General features: G+C 38.9%; 1 protein-coding gene across 1 annotated transcript in view; it reads right to left on the reverse strand.

Moving 5' to 3' along the window:
• The window catches only part of Rttn (rotatin), a 165,977-nt gene that overhangs the window by 133,507 nt on the left and 10,171 nt on the right, over positions 1-22,299 (reverse strand). Inside the window, exons 8-11 of the mRNA XM_060376958.1 lie at positions 19,017-19,182; positions 17,332-17,513; positions 14,559-14,674; positions 6,343-6,513 (exon numbers count right to left, since the gene is read on the reverse strand). Of these exons, the coding sequence (XP_060232941.1) occupies positions 6,343-6,513; positions 14,559-14,674; positions 17,332-17,513; positions 19,017-19,182 (635 nt within the window). The remainder of the gene's footprint in view (positions 1-6,342; positions 6,514-14,558; positions 14,675-17,331; positions 17,514-19,016; positions 19,183-22,299) is intronic.

Consider the following 22,299-nt stretch of genomic DNA (forward strand, 5'->3'; position numbering starts at 1 on the left):
AGCTTGCTCAACTTTAACCTGACTTAATTAAGTAACCAACCTTACTATGCCTTGAACTTTCCATGCAATCGGCTTGTACAAGCTAAGCTAAATGCAGTCCTAATCCTAACTTACATACTCTTGCATATTTCTGACCCAGAATAATGTATATATGTGTGTTGTGGTAATCATTTGATGAAAGCAGACAAGAGGGTGAAAACAACCTTAAAATAAATATTCACTATAAATATTTAAACAACCTATGGATATAGATTGGTACCAACTGTTTGCAGTGTGGAGTGCCACGTGGGGTCAGCAACTCACTCTCCTGGAAAGAATTCTTATTCCTTTCCCATGTTGTTTCCTGCACTATTCAATAAATACCGGACAGGCATCAGACATAGACAAACAAACAGACATCTGACACCAACACATACAATAGACAAAGGACAGATAGGCCAGTAGCTACAATCCACAGAAGGGCAGAGGGCACAGAAAGACAAGCGGAGAATTTAAATTTGGACTCACTCTTGGTTAAACTAATCCAAGAGGTTGTTGCTTTGTTTTCATTTCCAAATGGGACACTGATGCATATTAAGATTATCTTTAATGCATTAACTGACACACCTTCATTAAAATAGACCCTATTTTATAATAACACTATAAAATACCTGTACATGAATGATGTGTGACATTTTAGCATGAACAGCCAAAATCAGAGATATAACTGAATTTATAGTTATATAGTCAGGGCCACTGAGACGGCTTAGCATTGTAAAGGCACTTGCCACCATGCCTCTTCACCTGATTTCCATGCTCAGGACCCACAAGGTAAAGAGAAGAGACATTCAATGCCCACACGTAATATCTGACCTACCATGCCACATGTACCCAGACACACACACTAGATAATAAACATTAAAAAAGTAAAATAGAAAAACAAAAACTATGTAGTCAAGAAGATTTGTAAATCATATTTATGCCTATGTGAGCCCATACATGCTTAGAACAAAACAGTATTTGACAATGAAAATTAAAAATTGCTTGAACAATGATGAAGCTCAAAACAATGATAAAGCAGCAACAATGATAAAGTTCAAAAGACAAGAACTTGAGAAGACTTCACAGTTCCATTAACTAATCATCAAAGCAGACAAAATGGTCTGCAAAGAGAAGTCCTTCCTGAAGGAGTTCAGCTGAGAGGATGAGGTGGAGTATGGATAAGAAGAGGCTCTTGACAGGCTGGCAATGTTCTGTCTATTCGAGGAAGTGAAGTAAGGGCTAGGAAGGGGTAGGCTCTAGGTTGAAACATTCAACTGCATATTTTCTGAATATATGTTAAAAGTATAACAAAAATTACCTCAAAGCCTTCATAGAATATGGTTTTTGACTTAATTTTTATTTTAAATGGTCTGATTAAGCTATCATTATTAAACTACTGCATAATTTCAGAAATAGTATTGAGCCATAAACATAAGAAATACTGGCTGTAGGCACTTCCAACTTTTTCAACTTCTCAAAAGTACTTCTTTTTAATAATTTTCCCACATATACAAACACAATTATATTTCCAAGTCCAACTTTTTTACTTATTCTCCAATCAAAATGATCAAATGTACAGAACTAGAAGATATTTTTAATATACCTATAATAAAAACATGTCCATTTTGATCAATGCAATACAGACTTAAACCAAAATATAAGTAAATACACACAGACACTTAGCATAGTGTTACTCCTTAAATTAAAACCAGGCCACAGCAGAGGACAATGCAGCCACTTTTGATGAGAACTGATAGACTAAGATCAGAAAGGAGAGGAGAACCTCCCTATTAGTGGACTTGGGGAGGGGCATGCATACAGAAACAGGAGGGAGGGTGGGATCGGGAGGGGAGGAGGGAGGGGCTAATGAGGGGATACAAAATGAATAAAGTGTAATTAATAAAATAAAATAAATCCTAAATTTAATTTCCAGAAGAATGCCTTTATAAATTATAAAACATTTTTATGGTAAAATATCACTATCCATTAAAATTTATGAAGTGCCTAAGTGGACAATGTATACTAGATAATAAGGAATCATAAAAGCATAATTTTCATAGTCTCAATTTGATTATAAAAGAAAAAGGGAAACCTCAAATTAATTTGAAATCATAAATTTTATTCTTCTTTGTGTATTAAAATGTTCTCTAAAAAATTATTTTATATTTTGAATAAAAAGACCAGAATTTAAAAAGAAAGGATTGGGTAAAATAGAAAAGTAGATTTTATAAAAGCACTTAAAAACTAGAAGAAAGCTTAATAATATCAGAGGTAGAAAAGTAGCTTTGTAAAGGAGTATGTCAAGTACATAAAGAACTTTCAAAAGACATACCAAAACCTGAACTCATATAATTAGCTCAAACCATCAAGATAGCTTAGACACTAAAACAAACAGCCAAGTATCAAATATTAGCCATACAAATCAATTAGGTTTTTTAAAGATTTTATTTTTGTTTTTTTGCGACTGTATATGTACATGTAAGCACACACGTGGGTACCCACAGAGTCCTGTCCTATCTTTTGAGGTAAAACTACAGGTGCCTGTGAGCTGCCCAAAGTGGATGCTAGGAAGTAAAGTCAGGTCCTCTCCAAAAGCACTAAGTGTTCTTCTTAAACACTGAGCCACCTCTCTAGCCTTTAAATATCAGAACAGTTCATACTACAAAACATACGTTGTTTTTAATTCTTTTGGCAAGCTGACAAAAGAAAATATCAAGTAAATATATAGCTGGTAAAAAGAGGCAACCAAAGAAAACCTTCAAGATACACGTGTGTCATCAAAAAAATAAATAAAACTCACTGAAGTTATTACGCTGGAATATGCAACTGAGAGTCCAGCATATATGAAAAACAGATTAAAACTAAGAAACCAACCTTGACCAACACCTGGATCCTAAAGGCTCTGTGTATCTGTTTTGAAAAGTCAATGTAAGACAAAATAGATGACATTAGCATATTCTATAGGATATAATTTCTGAAAGGCTGGAAACTATGTATTACATACACCAAGGAATTTGCGGTATAGGGACAAGTAAAAACTCTACCTAGCTGTAAAGAAACAGTACCTAACCTTGCCAGGAATGATAAGCATCAAGAGGTATGCTACTCGCTTGCAGAGATGAGTGTGAGTATACCTGTAATGACATCCATTCATGTTTAAAGGTCCAGTAATTATATAGGTATACATATGTGTATGCCTACATACATGAGGTATTTGTAAGGCTTGCTACATGATTAGTACAAGTAAAAATAATAGGGTGAAATGAATTAAAATTAAGGACATGGCCATTGCCCTTCATGTGAGCCCAGGAGTTGAAAATAGGCTCACTGATCAAGAACACTTGTTGTTCTTGCAGAGGACCAAGGTTCAATTCCTGGCACCCAAACAGCAGCTCACAACCATCTGTAACTCCTATTCCAGGGGTCCTGATGCCCTCTTCTGACCTCCACCAGCACCAGGTACACAATGGTGCTCATACTCACATGCAGATAAAACACTCACACATAAACAAATAATTTTTAAATGAAACCAGGCAAGTCAAGAATATAAATATATATGTTAAATAAAAGCAAACTTTAGACAAGATTAAGTTCCATGAGACCAGTTCTACATCCAGTTTCTAATACTAGCCAACTACAGGCAATGAATTAAATACTCATTAGGTAAACAATGAAGGAGGAGTACACACGAGTGCAGAAAACTCAAATGCACTTAACATAGGCAAAAATAAAAATCCCTTTCTATCAAATGATTTACCCAACTGTTCGAGGTGCTACTCACTTTCTCTATCTCTCTCAAAATTGCTGTATCATGGGGAACAGAGGAAGCCATGAGTAGTGTGTAAGGAAAGAAAGAAGTCTTGAGTGATGTGTACTGATAACAGGGGCACAACCATACCCAGCACCCCAATATCTCAGACCATGGCATGGCGATCTTCCCCAGTCAGGCTCAGGGAACTGGCAAACCTTCTTGTGATCCAAGAATGTGTATTTAGGGAAGGCTGACCAGTGTGCAGAAACCAGCACCCACAGCTCTCTCTTAGAAAACTGCAGGCTGAGACTGCTCCCAGAGAGACCTCCTACCCAGACAAGCTAAACTTTCTTCCTCCCTCAGCTATCCACAATAAAACTTCCTCCTTCACACTGGGTTTTCAGGTGGCTCCTGGCGTGTCTCCATGTGTGTGTGTCTCTTTTCTATCTTTATTCCTTTGTCACCTGAGTCAGGTTTCCAGGACCAAGTTGTACAGATTCAATAGGAATATGCAAAGAAAGAGAAAGAGAAAAATAAAGAGAAAGAGAAAGAGAAAGAGACAGAGAAAGAGACAGAGACAGAAAGAGGAAGAGGAAGAGGAAGAGGAAGAGGAAGAGGAAGAGGAAGAGAAAGAGAAAGAGAAAGAGAAAGAGAAAGAGAAAGAGAAAGAGAAAGAGAAAGAGAAAGAGAAAGAGAAAGAGAAAGAGAAAGAGAGGGGTAGAAGAGGGAGAGGGAGGAAGAAAAAGGAAGTGCATGCTAAGTGTAAAACATGGGGTAAGCAGAACCCAGAAAGAGGCAGTTACACTTGACCTTAAATTTATATTTTAGTACTCTGAAGGAGATTCTGCCAGCAGTGTTTTCTTTATGGATTATACTCATCTCCCTAACTGTAAGGATTCTTTAGGTTTTCAGAGTTCCACAAGTTTAGGTTTAGTGTAGTGAGTCCTTTTTAGTTAGCGTTGATCTGCCCACTCTGAAACAGTTCCTGGGCTTCTAGCCAGCCTGCCCAGATCTGTGTTCAGGCCCTCTTTCTCCAGGTGTACAGGTGGTTGGGGCTGTGGGCTCTCTTGTGCTTGGCCTTGAGCTAAAGCAGGAGGATACCAGCGCCCTTGTCTGTGATGTTAGGTCTGAGGAGGCCTATGCCTTCTTAGGTGGGGACTCATTTATAGCAGAGCACTGGCCACTACAAAGCAGGCTGGGCAGCACCTCAGGAAATAGCTCTGCTTCAACCTCTTGGTGGACAAGGCCAGCAAGCAGCAGCTCCTACAAGCAGCCCTGAGAAGAGGCCTGAGAGAAGGGAAGGATCTTACCGGTTTTCAAGTTGTTCTAGTTTTTGAACAAGATAAGCCAAACACCCAGGCTAGAGGCCACCATGTTTTCTCTCCATAACCAGATTCCAGAGATCACAAGGAACTGCTACTGAACCAGCAGTCAAGCTGCATCAGAAGCATTTAACAGACATGGAGAAAGCCTTGGGTGATGTGTGACAAATGACTTCCTCTGTATGTGCATTGATGACATGGGCACAGCCATGTCGCGGAGCCCAGTGCCTCAGCCACACGGAGAATGTCAGGAGTTTCCAAAGCCTGTGACAGGTGTGCAGTGTATGCGAGGATGACCCAGCACAGCGGCCTCCTCCAATAGGCCTGCCACCTAGCCCTGCTCCCCTGTAACGAGGGGCTCGGAATAAGAACGGTCCCACAGGCTCATGTATGTAAATGTCTGCACCCAGTTGGTGACTGTTCGGGAAGGACTAGAAGGTGTGGCCATGTGGAAGGAGGTGTGTCACTGGAGGTGGGGTGTGCGATTCCAAAATGCCAGGCCAGGCCTACTTTACTGTCTCTCTCTCGCCATCTGTCTCTGTCTCGTGTCTCTATCTCTCTCTCTGTCTCTCTCTCTGTCTGCCTGTCTCTGTCTCTTTGTATATGTATCTATTTCTGTGTCTGTCTCTCTGTCTCTTTGTATATGTATCTATTTCTGTGTCTGTCTCTCTGTCTCTTCCTCTGTCTGTTTCTGTCTCTGTCTGTCTCTCTCTCTGCTGCTGGTGGATAAGATATAAGTTCTCACCTTACTGCTCCATTGCCTTGCTTGCCTGCCGCCATGCTCCCCACCATGATAGGCATGGACTCACCCTCTAAAACTGTAAGCAAACCTGGAATTAAGCTGCCTTGGTCGCATGATGTCTCTTCACAACAACTGAACGGTAACTAGACTGAAGCCCCCTACCAAAATTAGCTAAACCTATGTCTTTGTTCAGCTGTATACAACAAAAAAAAAAACCACCTCCTCGACGCAGATGTATAAAATAAATACACTTAAGTTTCTGGGTTGCTGCAGGCGGTGTGCGTCTCCATCAGAGCAAACAGCCCACCTGACCCCAGTCTTCTGTGCATGGGTCTGTGCGTCTGCCCTTTCTCCATTCTCTCATCACCCTAATCAGGTCTCCAGGGGCCATGCAGGACACGGCACATATATTTTGAAAATACTCTAAAGTAGAACATACCTCCACACCATTGAATAGCACTCACAATTTTCGGTAACTCTTAAGCACCCTGCCTCTTCTCCCTTACCTTTTCTACAGGGAGAAGGATCTGCAACAGTCGAACTGTGAACAGCGTGATGCTGACAAAGGCCATCCTGTGATGCACCGACAGAGCCTCTGCCTGCTCCAAGCTAAAACTGTTTTTACGGTAACACATGGTTTCTCCAAGGGACCCCAGTACTTGCAGCAGTTTCTCTTTCTGGAAACATTCAGACAAGACAAAACTAAACAAACAATCAATTTTGCATGTAAATATACAAATGACATTGAGAATACATAGAATATTATTGTTAAAATATTATCATTAACAAACCAACACAAAAATTTATTCCATTCAACAAAAATAACCAACATCTGATGATAATAAAAAGTACAAAAGAATGGCAAATGCACTGACATTGTAAAGAAAAGCTACAGTTCTTGAGTATTTAAGAAAAACTCCTTCATCTAATGTCCATCCCATTTGTTTTTCTAAGTGAGGATTGATCATCATACCCTGGGTCCTCTTTCTTGTTTATCTTCTTTAGGTGTATAGATTTCATTATGTTTATCCTATCTTATGGGTCTATATAAGTGAGTAGATATCATGTGTGTCTTTCTGCTTTTGGGATGATGATCATTTCTAGGTCCCACATTTGCCTGCAAATTTCATGATTTCCTCATTTTTAATTGCTGAGTAGTATTCCATTGTGTGAAAGTACCACAATTTCTGTATCCATTCCTCAGTTGAGGAACATCTGAGTTGTTTCCAGGTTCTGGCTAGCTCAGGATCCAAGTGGGTACGCTAATAAGGGGTATCTTTGTTAGGGTACCCCTAACAAAAGGGACTGTTTCTGACATGAACTCAATGGTGGGCTCTTTGACCTCCCCCCCACACCCCAAGGGAGAAGCTAGGCCACATAGGAGGACTTTGCAGCCAGTCCTGAAGATACCTGATAAACCAGGATCAGATGAAAGGGGAAAAGGTCCTTCCCTATCAGTGGACTTGGAAAGGAGCCATGAGGAGATGAGGGAGGGTGGAATTAGGAGGAAAAGAGGGAGTGGGATACAGCTGGAATACAAAGTTAACAAACTGTAACTAATATTAAAAAAATAATAAATAATGTCAAAAAATAAAAATAAAAATAAAATTTCTATCTTAAAGAAAAAAACTCCTAACTAATAATAACAAAAACAATGAAATACAAAAGCTTACTGGACTATAAGCTACCCCCAGTTTCCACTGCCTGATTTTCTGAACTGGAACAAAGACACATATAGACCTTTGCTTCAAATGTGTGTGTGTCAAACTTACTATGGGCTGAATTCAACGGCAAATATAATGGGGAAGAGGAAGTAATTTAACAGATATATTCTCATATTGATTCAAATGTTCATTAAATAATAAAACAGAAACCAAATAACTAAAAGAACAATTGTCAAATTATGTCATCTTTCTTCTCAAGTAGTAGAGTTTTTCCAAGAGGAAATATTTTACCATTATAAATTTCCATGTAACTTATCACTTAACCAAAACACTGCATCTTTATAGTAAAAGGTAAGATTAACATCTAAAGAAAATCATAAAGCTAAATAGACTGATTTGCCAAGTAATGCCAATATAGACCAAAATCTATTGTAGGTATACTGGCATGTGCACTAAACTAGCTGGTCCATAAAAGGCCAGCTTCCATGAGACAGTGCAGCAGGACAGTGGCAGGACACACTGGAAGTCTTGCTCCCACACTGTATACAGGGAAACTGAAATGGAAAACCTGCACACTGAGAACACTACTCACTCACTGCGAGTTACTGAGGAATGTAGAAGCAAGAGTCCTGAAGACAAAAAGGGGGGCTGCTTGTCAGTGATCTACAGTGACAGCAATGACACAGAGATTGATATGAAACAAAATGAAGGACAGCAAGAGGAGCTGGAAGTTATCTGGAAGAATAGCTGAGCCCCCAGCTCCCTGACCTAACTGTCAGGTGCATAAGGGGAAACACAGACCTGACTGTATATGCTAAGTAGAGGGGTGCTCCAGGAAAATGCACTTTATGCCTAGCAATAAATTTTCTGTTTTAACAACAGTATTTTTATTACTTCAAATGAATAGAAGTATTCCATTCTAGAAGCTTCATTACACTGCTTAACAAAACTAAATTACAGAGTGTTAGACATGACTGAACTATTTAGAACTCTCTAGAAATATGATTATATATCCTCAAGTGCTTCATTTCTAAATTGATAAAAATACATTTTATTACTCATTTACTGTTTATCTTTCATCTTAAAGTTTGTCAAAGTAGGAACATAGAGGAATTTCAGGTTTTTGCTTCTTTTAATATAACACTGAGGAAAACACCTTTACCAAGGAGGTATTTATTCTTAAGTAAACCATGTATCATTCCGAGTACTGATGGCTGACCAAGCATTTTTCTTACATACCAATTAGTACTTATATAACAGATTTAATCTTTACAGGAAAAAAGATTCCACTGAGTCACAAAAGATCAGCAGCCAAAAGTAAAAAGTGAATGACTAACATTCACAGATAAATGTTCTGGCCAAGAATCCCTTTAAAGCCTGATAATCCATTCCTCTCATTTCTAAAGATAAAATAACTTGCTGAAAACCTTCAATATGTGAAAAAAAAAATCGTTTTTTAAAAAGTACTATAAAGGAGTATAACTTTAAAAATAAAACTAAAATAAAAAATATTTTATCAGAAACTAGGGATGCAGTTTAGTTAGCTGACTTACTGCTCAGCATGCAGTAATTTAATACCATGGCAAGGTAGCTCATGCTCATAATCCCAACATTTAGGAAGTTGATGCACGAGGATCAGAAGTTCAAGATCATCTTTGGCTACACAGCAAACAGGAGGCCAGTACATGAGACTGTCTCAGAAACAAAAAAAGCAAACAAATGAATACTATTATCTGAAATTGAAGGGCTTGAAAACACATTATACCTATTATACATCATTTATTTTATCTCTTCAAGACATATGTACCACGAAAAAAGAAAAAAAAAAGAAAAAACACTAAGTATTTGCATATGTGGTGCTGTTGTAGCTAGAAACTTAACGGCCTCCAGAGTCTAAGTGCTAAAGGCTTGGTCTCCAGGGGGAAGCTATCAGGAGGTAGCTTAGGTCACTGAAGGCATTCATCTGAAGAGGACTGAGGGACCTTAGCCTCGTCCTTTCTTTGCTTCTTAGCTGTGAGCTATGCAGACCACCATCATGCACAGATAACCACTGTTGCCACACACAGCTACTTGAACCCAAAGCACTGGGCCCACTTAGTCTTAAACTATAAGCTCTAATACTGTGAGTCAAAATAACCCTGACAGGTTAATTGCCTTGTTATTCATTACAGCACGAGAAAGCTAACTAATGCATATGTATTTATTATGTACATGCACTATCTGTATTTCAGTTGTGTTTTTATGTTCTGACTTCTATTCCTAAGGATTTCTAAAAGCCCATTCTAACAGCTAAAACAAATCTTTTGGGCTTTTTTGTTTTTAAATTTAATTTCATTTATATATTTATTTATTACAATTTACTCACTTTGTATCCCCGCTGCAACTCCCTCCCTCATCTTCTCCCAGTCCCACCCACCTTTTCTATTCTGCCCCTATGCCCTTTCCCTAGTCTCCTGTGAGGGGAGGACCTCCTCCCCTTCTATCTGACCCTAGCTTATCAGGTCTCATCAAAGCTGGCTGCATCATCTTTCTCTGTGGCCTGGCAAAGCTTCATCCCCCAAGGGGAAGTGATCAAAGAGCTAGCCACAGAATTCATGTCAGAAACAGCCTCTTGTACCCCTTACTCAGGAACCCATTTGGAATCTGAGCAGCCAATGGGCTTCCTTCTTCGAACAGGGGGTCTAGGTCCTCTCCATGCATAGTGCTTAGGTGGAGTATTAGTCACTGCAGGACCCCTTGGGCCCAGGTATTTTGACTCTGTTCTCCTTGTGGAGTTTCTGTCTCCTCCAGGGCTTTCTATCTCCCTCTTTTTTTTTTTTTTCATTTTGTTTTGTTTTGTATTGTTTTGTTTTTCAAGACAGGTTTTTTTCTGTGTAGCCTTGGCTGTCCTAGACTTGCTTTGTAGACCAGGCTGGCCTCAAACTCACAGACATCCACCTGCCTCTGCCTCCCTGAATGCTGGGATTACAGGCCCCAATCAAGCTCCAGGGAAATCAAATATTTTTTCTCTTTTTTTATTTTATTTTTTAAATATTAGTTACAGTTTATTAACTTTGTGTCCCAGCTGTAGCCTGCTCCCTCATTCCCTCCCAATCTCACCCTCCTCCCGCATCTCCTCCCTGTCCCTCTCCAAGTCCACTGATAGGGGAGGTCTCCTCCCCTTCCATCTGACCCTAGCTTACCAGGTTTCTTCAGGACTGGCTGCAATGTCCACCTCTGTGGCCTAGCAGGTTGCTCTTCCCTCAGGTGGGGGGTAGGTCAAAGAGCCAGCCCCTAAGTTCATGTCGAGACAGTCCCTGTTCCCTTCACTAAGGAACCCACTTGGACACTGAGCCGCCATGGGCTACATCCAAGCAGGGGTTCTAGGTTATATCCATACATGGTCCTTGGTTGGAGAATCAGTCTCATAAAAGATCCCTGTGCCCAGATATATTAGGTCCTTGTAGAGCTCCAATCCTCTCCAGGTCATACTAACTCCCCCTTCTTTCATATGATTCCCCGCACTCTGCCAAAGGTTTGGTTATGAGTCTCAGCATCTGCTTTGATACAATGCTAGGTAGAGTCTTTCAGAGGCCCTCTGGAAATCAAATCTTAATTAAATAAAGACAAAATAATCACAGTAACAAAAAAAAATTCAGTAACTGCAACTCATCACATGGGCTAGGGACACAACTCAGTAGAAAGAACACGCCTAAAACATGTAAGGCCCCAGGTTTGATCACAAACACCCACAAAACACTAAACAAGTTATCTTAAAAGTGATACATATTTTATGACTAATAAATTATAATTTGTAAATTATTATTATTTATTTATATCTACCTCCCTAGCTAGATAAACAAAATGAAAGGGAAATAAAGAGAACAGACATTACTACTTGACATTATCAAAAGAAATACTATAATTCTTTCAAGAAAAATGTTTATCAGATAATTTCAAAATAAAACATAAGTGACAAAGGATTTATGTTCCACTGAAATGTCAAAAAGTTACAGTTTGAAATTATATAATGATACACTGAGGGCTAAGGATGTATCTCAGTAGTAAAATTCTTGTGTAACAGGTCCTGGGTTTAATCTCTAGCAGAAAAAATAACAACCAAACTTTGGCAGTTTATAGATCTCCTAATAAAACATTCCTGAAACTATTGTATACTTCTGGAATTATCTACCAAAAAAAAAAAAACAAACAAACAAAGAGTGTGGGGCAAAGCACCTGCCCTCGTTTGCTTTCTTTTGCTGTGGTAAATCATGACCAACAGCTTGGGGGAAGAAGGGGTTTGTCTGTCTTACACTTCCATATCTCATTCATCACTGTGGGAAGTCAGCGAGGAACTCAGACAAGAAACTAAAGACAGGAATGGAAGTACAGACAAAGTGAAACTCTGCTTACTAGCTCCTTTCTCTGACTCGCTCAGCTCCTTTTTTTACACAGCACAGGCCCATCTAAGGGCACTGCCCACAGTTAACTAGGTTCTCCTGCATTAATTACCAGCTAAGAAAACCCCCAGATATGCCCAAAGGCCAATCTAATGGCAGCAACTCCTCACCTGAGGTATCCTCTTCCCGGGTGATTCTAGTTTTTGTTGAGTTGACAAAACTAACCAGCACAGCATTTGTCCACACATATTGACTCTAAGAGAGATCCAGTATCTATACTGGAGATAACTGTGCAATTAAAACTGATAACTTCCAGATAAGTCAGTGGCTTAAACAGTATAATTTAAAGCCTTTGCTTTAGGTCATAAAATAGTAATAACAACTAGTCACTTCTTCATAAGAAACAACTAAAAAGTTGCACAAAATAAGGAAAAAATTAGTGGGAACTAGAAACTTAGCAGTAAAAACTGTCACGTCAGGGAAGAAAAAAAAGAAGGTCCTACTGTGCCTGCAAGTAGAGTAGAGAAAACAGACAAGTGGCCCATGGAGTCTGACAGCCATGGTGGTTTAAAATGGAGACTGTGTAGAATCTGAGGTGGTAAGAGACTACAGGCCAAGTAACTACACATGAGGGCAGTGCATACAGAGGTCTGGAAGCCAAGCACAACCCCACTCCCTGCTGAGATGGGTGATCTGGGTTACAGCTATAAAGTGCATAAATGTGGGCCAAATGTAACCACTGAGGTTTAACAAATGCAAACCCTAGGGCACAGATAGGACAATAAAGATTCAAGCTTCAATCGGTATAAGTCATCAGAAATCACTGCAGTCATCCAAAGGGGTCCCAGGGAGCTACATCACACCCAGAAGGAGACTCCTGTGTAAGTACAGACCTACGTAAGGAGGATTCTCTAACACTTTGGATTTTTCCTTTTTCAGTCTTGATACACCTTCAGCTAAAACTGTATTTCTTATGAAGAGCTGTTCTGGCTTCTATCTGCTAGATGCCAGTACTACTCCAACTATAATATATAAAAACATCTCTAGATAATAACAAATGCCCATTGGAGAGCAAAACTGTTCTACTTTAAAGCCACTGTTTGAGAACCTTTCTACCAAAATTTAAATAAGTCTGAAAGAAGTAAGACTGTTCTGAAATGACTTCAGCCACTTGTTAGAACAGCTTCTAACTCTACAAGGACAAATGTATTAAAAATGGGGTCTGGGGAGATCGCTCAGAGGTTAAGAACAGTAGCTGTTCTTCCAAAGTTCCTGAGTTCAATTCCCAGCAACCACATGGTGGCTCACAACCATCTATAATGAGATCTGGTGCCCTCTTCTACCCTGTAGACATACATGCAGGCAGAACACTGTATATACAATAAATATAAATAAATCTTTAAAAAATGTATTAAAAATGACAGTGTACTACACAGCCAGGCACAGGGGCTCACCATGAGGATACAGTAGGGGCACTGAAGCAGGAAATACTGAGTTCAAGGTCAACCTGGACTATCTACCAAGGCTAAGTCTCAAGTATAAAATGAACAGATACATAAATGAATAACTTCTATTCAAAAAAAGGATCATCTCTATGAGACACTGAAAAAGGAAGGACAAAATCCAACATCCGTTCAAGAAAAAAAGGGAAAAAGCACCCATCAAATTAAGGAATACAGAGATCTTCTCAGCTTCATCAGGGTGCCTAACAAAACTGGAAAGCTCAGCCTTTATCTAATCCTTAAAGACTGCTGATTCCCCCACAGGATGAAGAACAGGGCTCTCAGCACATCCACTCCCACTGTATTCAATGATCTAGCCACAGCAATGGGACAACAAAAACAAACTAAAGTATATCTAAACTGATTAAACAGAAATGAAGCTATCTTTATTCACAGATAGCATAATCCTAACACTGTTTATTCAGAAATAGTGTGATTCCACAGAAATAAATTACCAAACCAAAACAATGAAGGAAAACCCTCTGAGAACCAGCAAGTTCAACAAGCTCATAAAAGATCAATAAACAACATTCAGTTATATTTCTATATACTAGGACCAAAGCAAACACTTTTTCCTTTAAAATTCATTTATAATGACATCAGGAAATAAATTTTTATGGAGAGAAACCTGAGTTATATTTTTATGAGTTACATTTTTACCTTTTTTAAGAACAAACTGAGCCAATATAACTGTTTCTTGAAATTTTAAGGAAAAAAAAGAGCCCTTTCAAGTAACTTTCAGGTATGTTTCAACTGTAAGTCCTAAGATATAAATTTACTCCAAGTCAAAAAATAAAATAAAATAAAATTTTAAAAAACCTGCTGGGAAACACTGCTTTATGAATTGTTCAATGATGTCAGTTTGCTATTCTCAAGCTATCCTACATATGCTAACAACTAAAGTGATTTATTTTGCTCTTTTATGAACTAATCAGAACTTAGCAATACAAACTGGTGAACTTTTAAATTAGGCACCACAGTTCTGTTACAGAACAGGAGGATCATGTCATGACAGCTATCATACCCAGTAGCCTCTTTTGGGTTTGGAACTGTCTCTATTAAAGTAAACCAAACCAATGAGAAAGATTCACTTAGAAATGCATACAAAATGAATCTATCATGAATTTTGTTAGAAAGCAAAACCTACTATACTCTAAAAGAAAATAATGATCCTCACCATATCTATAGCAAAGAGGCCGTTATCATCCCAGATTTCAGATGAAATTGCTTGTCCAATGAGCATCATGTCTTCTACAAGCAGTTCCAGAACTCTTATTGTCATTTCTCTGCTGCCTAGATACAAAAAGAGGAGAACCACAATGGAAAAGAAAGTCACTTGATTTTCAGCTAATTAGTTGGACCCTCTAGCTAGGCATGCTTCCAAATGCCTACTTCCCCATCCTTGACGTTTTTAAACTGCTGGCAGAGATTAATGAAAAAGTCACAATCTCACTACAACAAATTAAAGGTGCTCATAAGTGGAAAAGGTACTTCCAAGTAGAAATAACTAAAAATACAGTGAAACAGATTTAAACAAAACCAAACTCAAGACTTTCCATGCTGCACATTATATACAACAAAACAAGCAAGTTTAGAAAACGCATTCTAATCATTTCTGTCTACTACCAGAAGCTTTAAGTTTCATTACTGATGAATATTTTCACACATAAGAGTCACATGGGAAACTAATCCTATACCATAGGAACTGAAAGAATAAATGTCCGCCCACAATATCATATACTGAAGAAATTGTAAGAAAAACCATCCAATGCTGACAATGTAACTAAAAGTTGGGAGAATGCTTGCCTAGATTGCTTGAGGCCCTAAGCTCCATTTCCACCATGGTCTACCCCAGGTACAGTTGGGCACAGCTCTGATCCCATTACTCAAGAGTGAAGGAAAGAAGAATGGAAATTCAGGGTCATTTTGAGCTATGCAGTAAGTTTAAGACTAAGCTGGCATACCTGAGACTGTCTAAAACAAGCAAACAAACAAACAAACAAAACATTCCAAGACAGGACAAGCTACCTACACATGGTGGTACACTCTTGTAATCCCAGCACTGGGACACATGACATGCTTTGGCCATATCACCAGACCATTTCAAAAGAACAAAACCAACACTCCCCTAAAAGAAACTTAATCTCCTTTCTCTGCTGAAACAGAAAACAAAAACATTTTCCAAAATCCTGTGTGAGGCCAACTTTCAAATAAGACTGTCCTGTCCTGTATCTTAAGGGTTAATGGTTAATTCCTAGTGAATTATTAGTAAACAAATCCTGAACCAAAGGGATCTAATTCATTTTTTTTTTCATTAGAACAGCTGGAGCAGTATTGAACAATTACAAATTATGCAATAATTTACTGCAAAAGGGCAAGGGAACATTTACAAATTTTTATGTGCAATATAGAGCTTTATAATTATCAATCTGACTTTTTACAACAAATTAAATAAAGGTTAAATGTAAAATCATTAAGTCTAAAACTGTTCTTCCCAATATACCAAACAAAAAAAAAAAAAAAAAAAAAAAGACTTGACGATGGCAAAGTTCAGCTCTCCCACTACACAGCACCGTCAGCATGGGAAAGCATGTGCACTCACTCCTGGAAGCCACGGCCCCACTGTGGGAAAGAAGGGGATGGGGCTTTTCAAGACAGAAATGCTTCTCAAATCTATACCTTTGCTCTATTTCTCTATCACCTTCATGCAGGCAAAAAAACAAAAACAGAACAAACAAAAAACTTAAATGTTTAACTATTAATATGAATTTTTTAATAATTACAGTAACAAGGACAAAACTCATATCTAAACAACTTTATTAACTGCTAAAATGTGTAGTTTTATACAGGTGAGTCCTGGCCTAGAAAACATGAACACCTGGTTCAATCTCCAAAACTGAGCAGGAAAGTACAGCCTTCAGAATAAAAATCACTGCTGCTTCCAACACTATGTGTCCACTGATTAATGCTGAACAGAGCAAGGACTCCTGTTGTCGGCCATCTTAACGTAAGTAAGTCTGCAGATCATTCTAAACCCTAGTTTCCTCCTGTGAAAACATGACGACAAAACACTGACTGCCACTGCTGAGGGAGAAAATGGGTTGGTGACAGACACAGAAAATAGTGCTCATGAAATCAGTACAATGAGCTCAAACAACATAGGCTCCATGACTAGACTCTGGCAGAGAGCAGCCATGTTGTCACAGTTGTTACCACTCTTTAGGGAAAGGGCACTTTGTACATATTGATAAAAAGTGACCCAGAATATTTGGGGGTTTCTTGAAAGAAAAACATATTATTATAAAGGTTAGAAATCTAGTTAAGGGAGTTGGTTACCTTATCCTGGCTTATATGGTATGAATGTGGCTAGAGAGATGGCTTAGCAGATAAGAGTACCTGCAACTCTTGAAAATAACTCAGCTTCAGTTCCCAGTACCCACATGTTCTTTCATAGCCCTCTGTTACTCATTCAAAGAGACCTGATGCCCTTTTCTACAGCCCATGAGTACTAAGCACACATGGTGCACATACCAACGTGCAAAAGCCAAACACTCAGACACATAAAGTATAAGTAAATCCTTTTTAAAAAGTCATGAGTGTGAAGTGTGAGCAACAGAGAATGACTCAAACAGTGTCTGAAGAGCAAAAGGGAATTTTTCTATTCTCCTAATGTATCTTTCTTAACTTTTTCCATGTAAATTTTATAGTGTTCATATTTAAAAGACAGAAAAAGCTCATGACAACAAATGAATGAAAGAGGGTACTCTATATGAATATCAGCATGGCACCCACATTTAGTGAAGAAGGAAGAGATGGCTTATTAATTTCTTAGGAGAGATAAGTAAAAATAGACGCTAAAGGCCTTAATATAAAAGAAAGTCAGTCAGTCGTAGGAGACACGTAAAACAAACACAAACTGTGTAAAAAATGGAATTCCATATACCGCTAACCTGTTTTCAGCAGGGGAACGGCTGTCTCCAGGACGGAGATACAGAACTGAGGAAGACTAAGCTGCTGGAACTGCAGCTCCAGTGCATCCTCTGCTTCCAGTTCCGGCAGATCGACATGTGCCACATCCAAAGGAGAATGCACAGATATCCTAGAGTTCACATGAGCATGACTACTACCTCCACTGGAAATAAACAAAGACAGACCTTGAGTGAGGAACAGCCCAAGCAGACATGCTGCACTGCAGAGCTCACACACTCCAGCATACTGATTCATATAAGGATTCCGATAACTCACACTAACTTCCACACAGAGAACTTTAGCCATACATGAAGAAACTGGGGACACAGCTCTTACCTAGCATGTACTAGACAACAAACTGCAACACATCAAAAGAAAAACAGAAAAATTGAACATGAAGCAAAGAATGCATCTATTACACCTTGCTTCTCATATTGATGATTTTGAAACATGAACATTCCTATAGCAGCAAACACGAGCAGCAATAACCCACTCACTTCTAAAAAGAAAATAAGTAGGCTTATAGCAAAGCACTGATGGGAGCAAATCATGAGGATAAAACTAAACAGCTTACACGGTTGCTGAGGTCTTCTGTAATTTTCAACCAATGTTCTAAGTAAGCCAGTGTAAGCAACTGGAGAATGGCCTCAAAAGATACCATAGGAAATGTGCTACTTACCAGCACACTTAATATCATATAATAATTCTGAAAATGCTTTCTCTGTTAAAATATTCTTACCTCGGGTCCTCAAAATTCTGTCTTATGTTATCCACACCTACAGCTGAATCACTGACATGTGCTATTAGAACATTCAAAACTCCACAGATTTTATGCCTATTTTCTTATTTCTTAGCTTCAAGATTCCAACCATCCAAAATATGGAAGGGAACCACCAGGTTTCCCTCATTGTCTGACAGATCCTGTGAGGAAGGTGTTCCCACATGAAAAAGAAGGCAGTAAAGCGTGCAAAGCAAGGTAAAAAGGAATCCTGTGAATTACCAGCCACAACATTAGCCCTGTACTCTCTGCCACATGCAACCCCAACTCTACTCTTTAGTGACTGTCATGGTTTCAACCCCTTGAAAATGCAGGCTTTTCTGCAAGTATGTCAATAATGACAATGCCTATCCCATTATAAAACTGTCTAAAGGTGAGTAAGAAAACCAAGAATGTAAAACATGTGGTCCTAACACCATGCTCACAAGGATGATGAATTCGTGGGAGCTTGTAGGGCAGCAGCAACAACCAGACAAGACACAGCCTACCTTATAAGCGCTGCTTAGGATGGCTCGCAAGAAAAGGCTATTGTGTTACTGACAGCCTAGGATAAGCTGACATGGAAATAAGTAATGTTCTATGTATGGCTGATAAAAATAACTTAGTAGATCAAAACCATTTTTAAGAAAACAGATTGGCTGCAGAATAGAGTAAAATGCAGCAAACATGATTTTTTAGTTAAACACACATAAGATAAAAAGAAAGAGTCACAGAGAGTGAGAGAGAACATATGAATATGTACTGAGTGCAGAGTTTCAAAATAACATTTGTTAACCTGAAGATCATAACAAAATTATGAAAGCCAGTGGTTTAAACTGCTTTATACATAGGGCAAAAATCTAAGAGAAACAATTCTCTCTAATGGACACAGATACAGGAGTCAGTCACCTGGAAGATACTGCATCCCAGTCCTGGCCATCTCCTCGGGGTCGCTGGCCTGTGCGCCCAACCACAGAAGGCCGAGGACTGCTGCTTCCTGGGGATGGGTTGGGGGAATGGTAAGGACCTCTTGCTTCATGACAGTATGACAAAGAAGAATTCCGGGAGATTGTGTCTGGAGAAACAGAAATATAATTAACCCTTAGTAGAAAGACAGACTTCTGATCATTTGGATTATATCCACCAGACTTTTAGAGAAGAAAAACAAGACACAAGATGATTCTGCAGGGACAAAATTCAAAGAGAAAAATCACCCTTTGCAGTAAGTATTCACACATTCCCGACCTGATTTTAAGGAGCTCTGAGCCATGACAGCTGAGACTGTGAGGCAGAGCACACTGGGTAAGGCACCCCAAACTTTAAATTCTGAAAGCATCCCTGCCTTGAACCACATGCAAACATTACAACAAAATGAAACGTCAATCTAAATATGCTCTAACACCACAAATACTCCTCCCCGTCAATAAAAGAAAATCATCATGGATTCTTAGATATTGAAAACAAAAACAAAACAACCAAAAAAAAATGATAAACCAGATTTTATCACATTTGTAAAACTTTGCACATTGAAATATATTACAAAAAAGCATAAGGACAAAATACAGGGTGGTAAAATATTTGCAAAATATGTATTTAGTTAGGGTTTAATATTTTGAATATATTAATAACTCTTAAAACTCAACAGTAAACAAAGAACCAGCTGAAAATTGGGCAAAGAGTTAGTTTTTGGTTTTTTGGAAGGTTTGTTTTGTTTTGTTTTTGAGACTGAGTTTCTCTGTGCAGCCTTGGCTTTTCTGGACTTGCTTTGTAGACCAGGCTGTCCTCAAACTCTGAGCAATCCACATGACTTTGACTCCCTGAGCGCTGGGATTAAGGTGTTTGCCACCATGCCCAGCTTTGGGCAAAGATTTGAATAGCCATTTCTCCAAGGAAAACACACAAATACCAACCAGCACTTGAGAAATCACTCGTGAGTTCATCATCTGTTGTTAAGTGTTTGGAGTTGCAAATCAAAAGGACAGTGATAAACTACTCAGCACCTATGAAATGTTATGATAAATAGTGAGAGTACAAGTGGGTAGCTACAATGTGCTGAAGCATTACACATTGCTAGTAAAAATGTAAAATGCTGTAGCTACCAAGAAAAGGAGCCTGAAGACCTTCCAAGGCTAAAGAACAAGCACATGATCTTCAGCTCCATTCTTGCATTACAGAAGACTCAAACATAGACGCTAACACACACAATGGGGAACACTGTTCACTGACACATGCAACACACGTTCCTCAAGAGATGAACAAATAAACACAATCTGGCACATACACACAATGAAAAATTATTCAGCCACAAGAAGGAATGAATTATTGATAAATGGTTTAAAGAAGAAACAGCCTAAAACTATTGCCAAAAAAAACAAAAAGCCAAACACAAAAATGGCAAATTCTATATGATCTCACATGTATCTAGAATAGACAAAATAGACTAGAGGTTATCAGGGGAGCTAGAGAAGAAAGAAATGGGGATTTATTACTTAAGGCCTCTTCTTGGGGTGTCTACAGAGAGCTATAAAACAGTGTGAACATTAAATGCATCATATTACACACTTTTTAAAAAGGCATAATATAAATAAGTACACATGGCTGACACCTTTAATCCAAGAATTAAGAGGTACAGGCAGGATCTCTCTCTCTCTCTCTCTCTCTCTCTCTGTGAGTGTGTGTGTATGTGTGTATGTGTGTGTGTGTGTGTGTGTGTGTGTGTGTGTGTGTGTTCAAGGGCAGCCTGATCTACATAGGCAGTTCTAAGACAGCCAAAGCTACATAATGAGAGCCTGTTTCAATGAATAAATAAATGTGTTCACATATATCTGTAAATAAGACATGTAATAGTGAAAGTAGCCATAACACCATTTCATATCACGTATGTGCATGTACTGACAAATAGCTATAGATAATGGTAAATACCTGATAGCTGATAGCACTTCTCACTGTACTTCAATAATGATGAGATGCTTAGTAAGATCCACATGCTCCTAAAACCTCTTTTACCTCACCTCGCTTCCCTGTACCCAGCTCAAGCTACCCTGCTCTCCCAGGCCATGTTTGCCTTGTTCACGTACATCACCACTTGGTGCTTTGGGCTCTGAACTTCTCAAGAGAAAGTCAACCATTATCTAAAAATGTGGCATCCTCTTCTGTCACATCATCCTTTTGTTTCCTGAGAGCACTTCTTGTCAGAAACAAACTCGATTTTCATTACTTCCTCAGCTGTCTAAAGCGTAAGACCACAAGTACAGGGCTGCTTGGTCAGAGCTGCCTACCCACAGGCTAGTCTATCAGCTGGCATATAGCAGGAGATATAAAAGCACATACCTCACATACAGTTCATCTTGATAGACTATTTCTAGTAATACTAGAACTCTTTCTCTGGTAAAGCATGGGGCCCAGCTCTCTGGGCTTATTTGCAGAAAGCTATATCCCAAAAATATTAATGAAAGCCCACAGCCTAAAGTACAAATATTCAAGTAGCAGGGGATGAGCAAAGCTCCCAAGTAAATAGGGACTGTAACACGGGATAACAAATGACTGGAGTTTCGGATTCACCTTTTAAGGTACAGTGTACAAGCACACAGAAATCAGGTTGTGGAGACCATTGTGCCTAGGTCACCCTGTACCCCATCTGTCCACTAGGTGGCACTTTTCCTCTGAAAAGCCCTGTGGCTGCCCGCACATCTATTTATCTCAAAAAGCATAAACATGGTTTTGGTTAAATACAAATCAGTGTTTTTCAAACAAAACAATTATTTAACACAATATATACCATGCATTTAAATTTCCTAAGTCCCATTTGAAGTGTCAGAGTTGAATCCTAATCCCCAGACCTATAAGAATAGAAGAGTCTGGAGATAAACCAAAAAGCACCCTGTAAATATCTAAGCAAGTAAATTCACCATAAAGCAGCTTCAGAAAATGGAACTTCTGCTACAGCCATCTTATGATGAAGAACCAGAAGTCTAGAGGGTGGGGAACACATGACATTAAAGGAAAGAAACTGGCAAAGGAAGAACAGCCAGGATATGGGACAGTTCAGCAGTGAGGAACACTTGCTGTTCTTCCTCAGACCAGGTTTGGCTCCACGCACCCACATCAGATGGCTTACACGTGTCTATACCTATAGCTCCAGGAACCTCAGGCTCCTGCACTGAAGTACACATCCACATGCAGACACAGAACT

The sequence above is a fragment of the Meriones unguiculatus genome, chromosome 2, assembly GCF_030254825.1.
Source record: "Meriones unguiculatus strain TT.TT164.6M chromosome 2, Bangor_MerUng_6.1, whole genome shotgun sequence".
Classification (NCBI taxonomy): Eukaryota; Metazoa; Chordata; class Mammalia; order Rodentia; family Muridae; genus Meriones; species Meriones unguiculatus.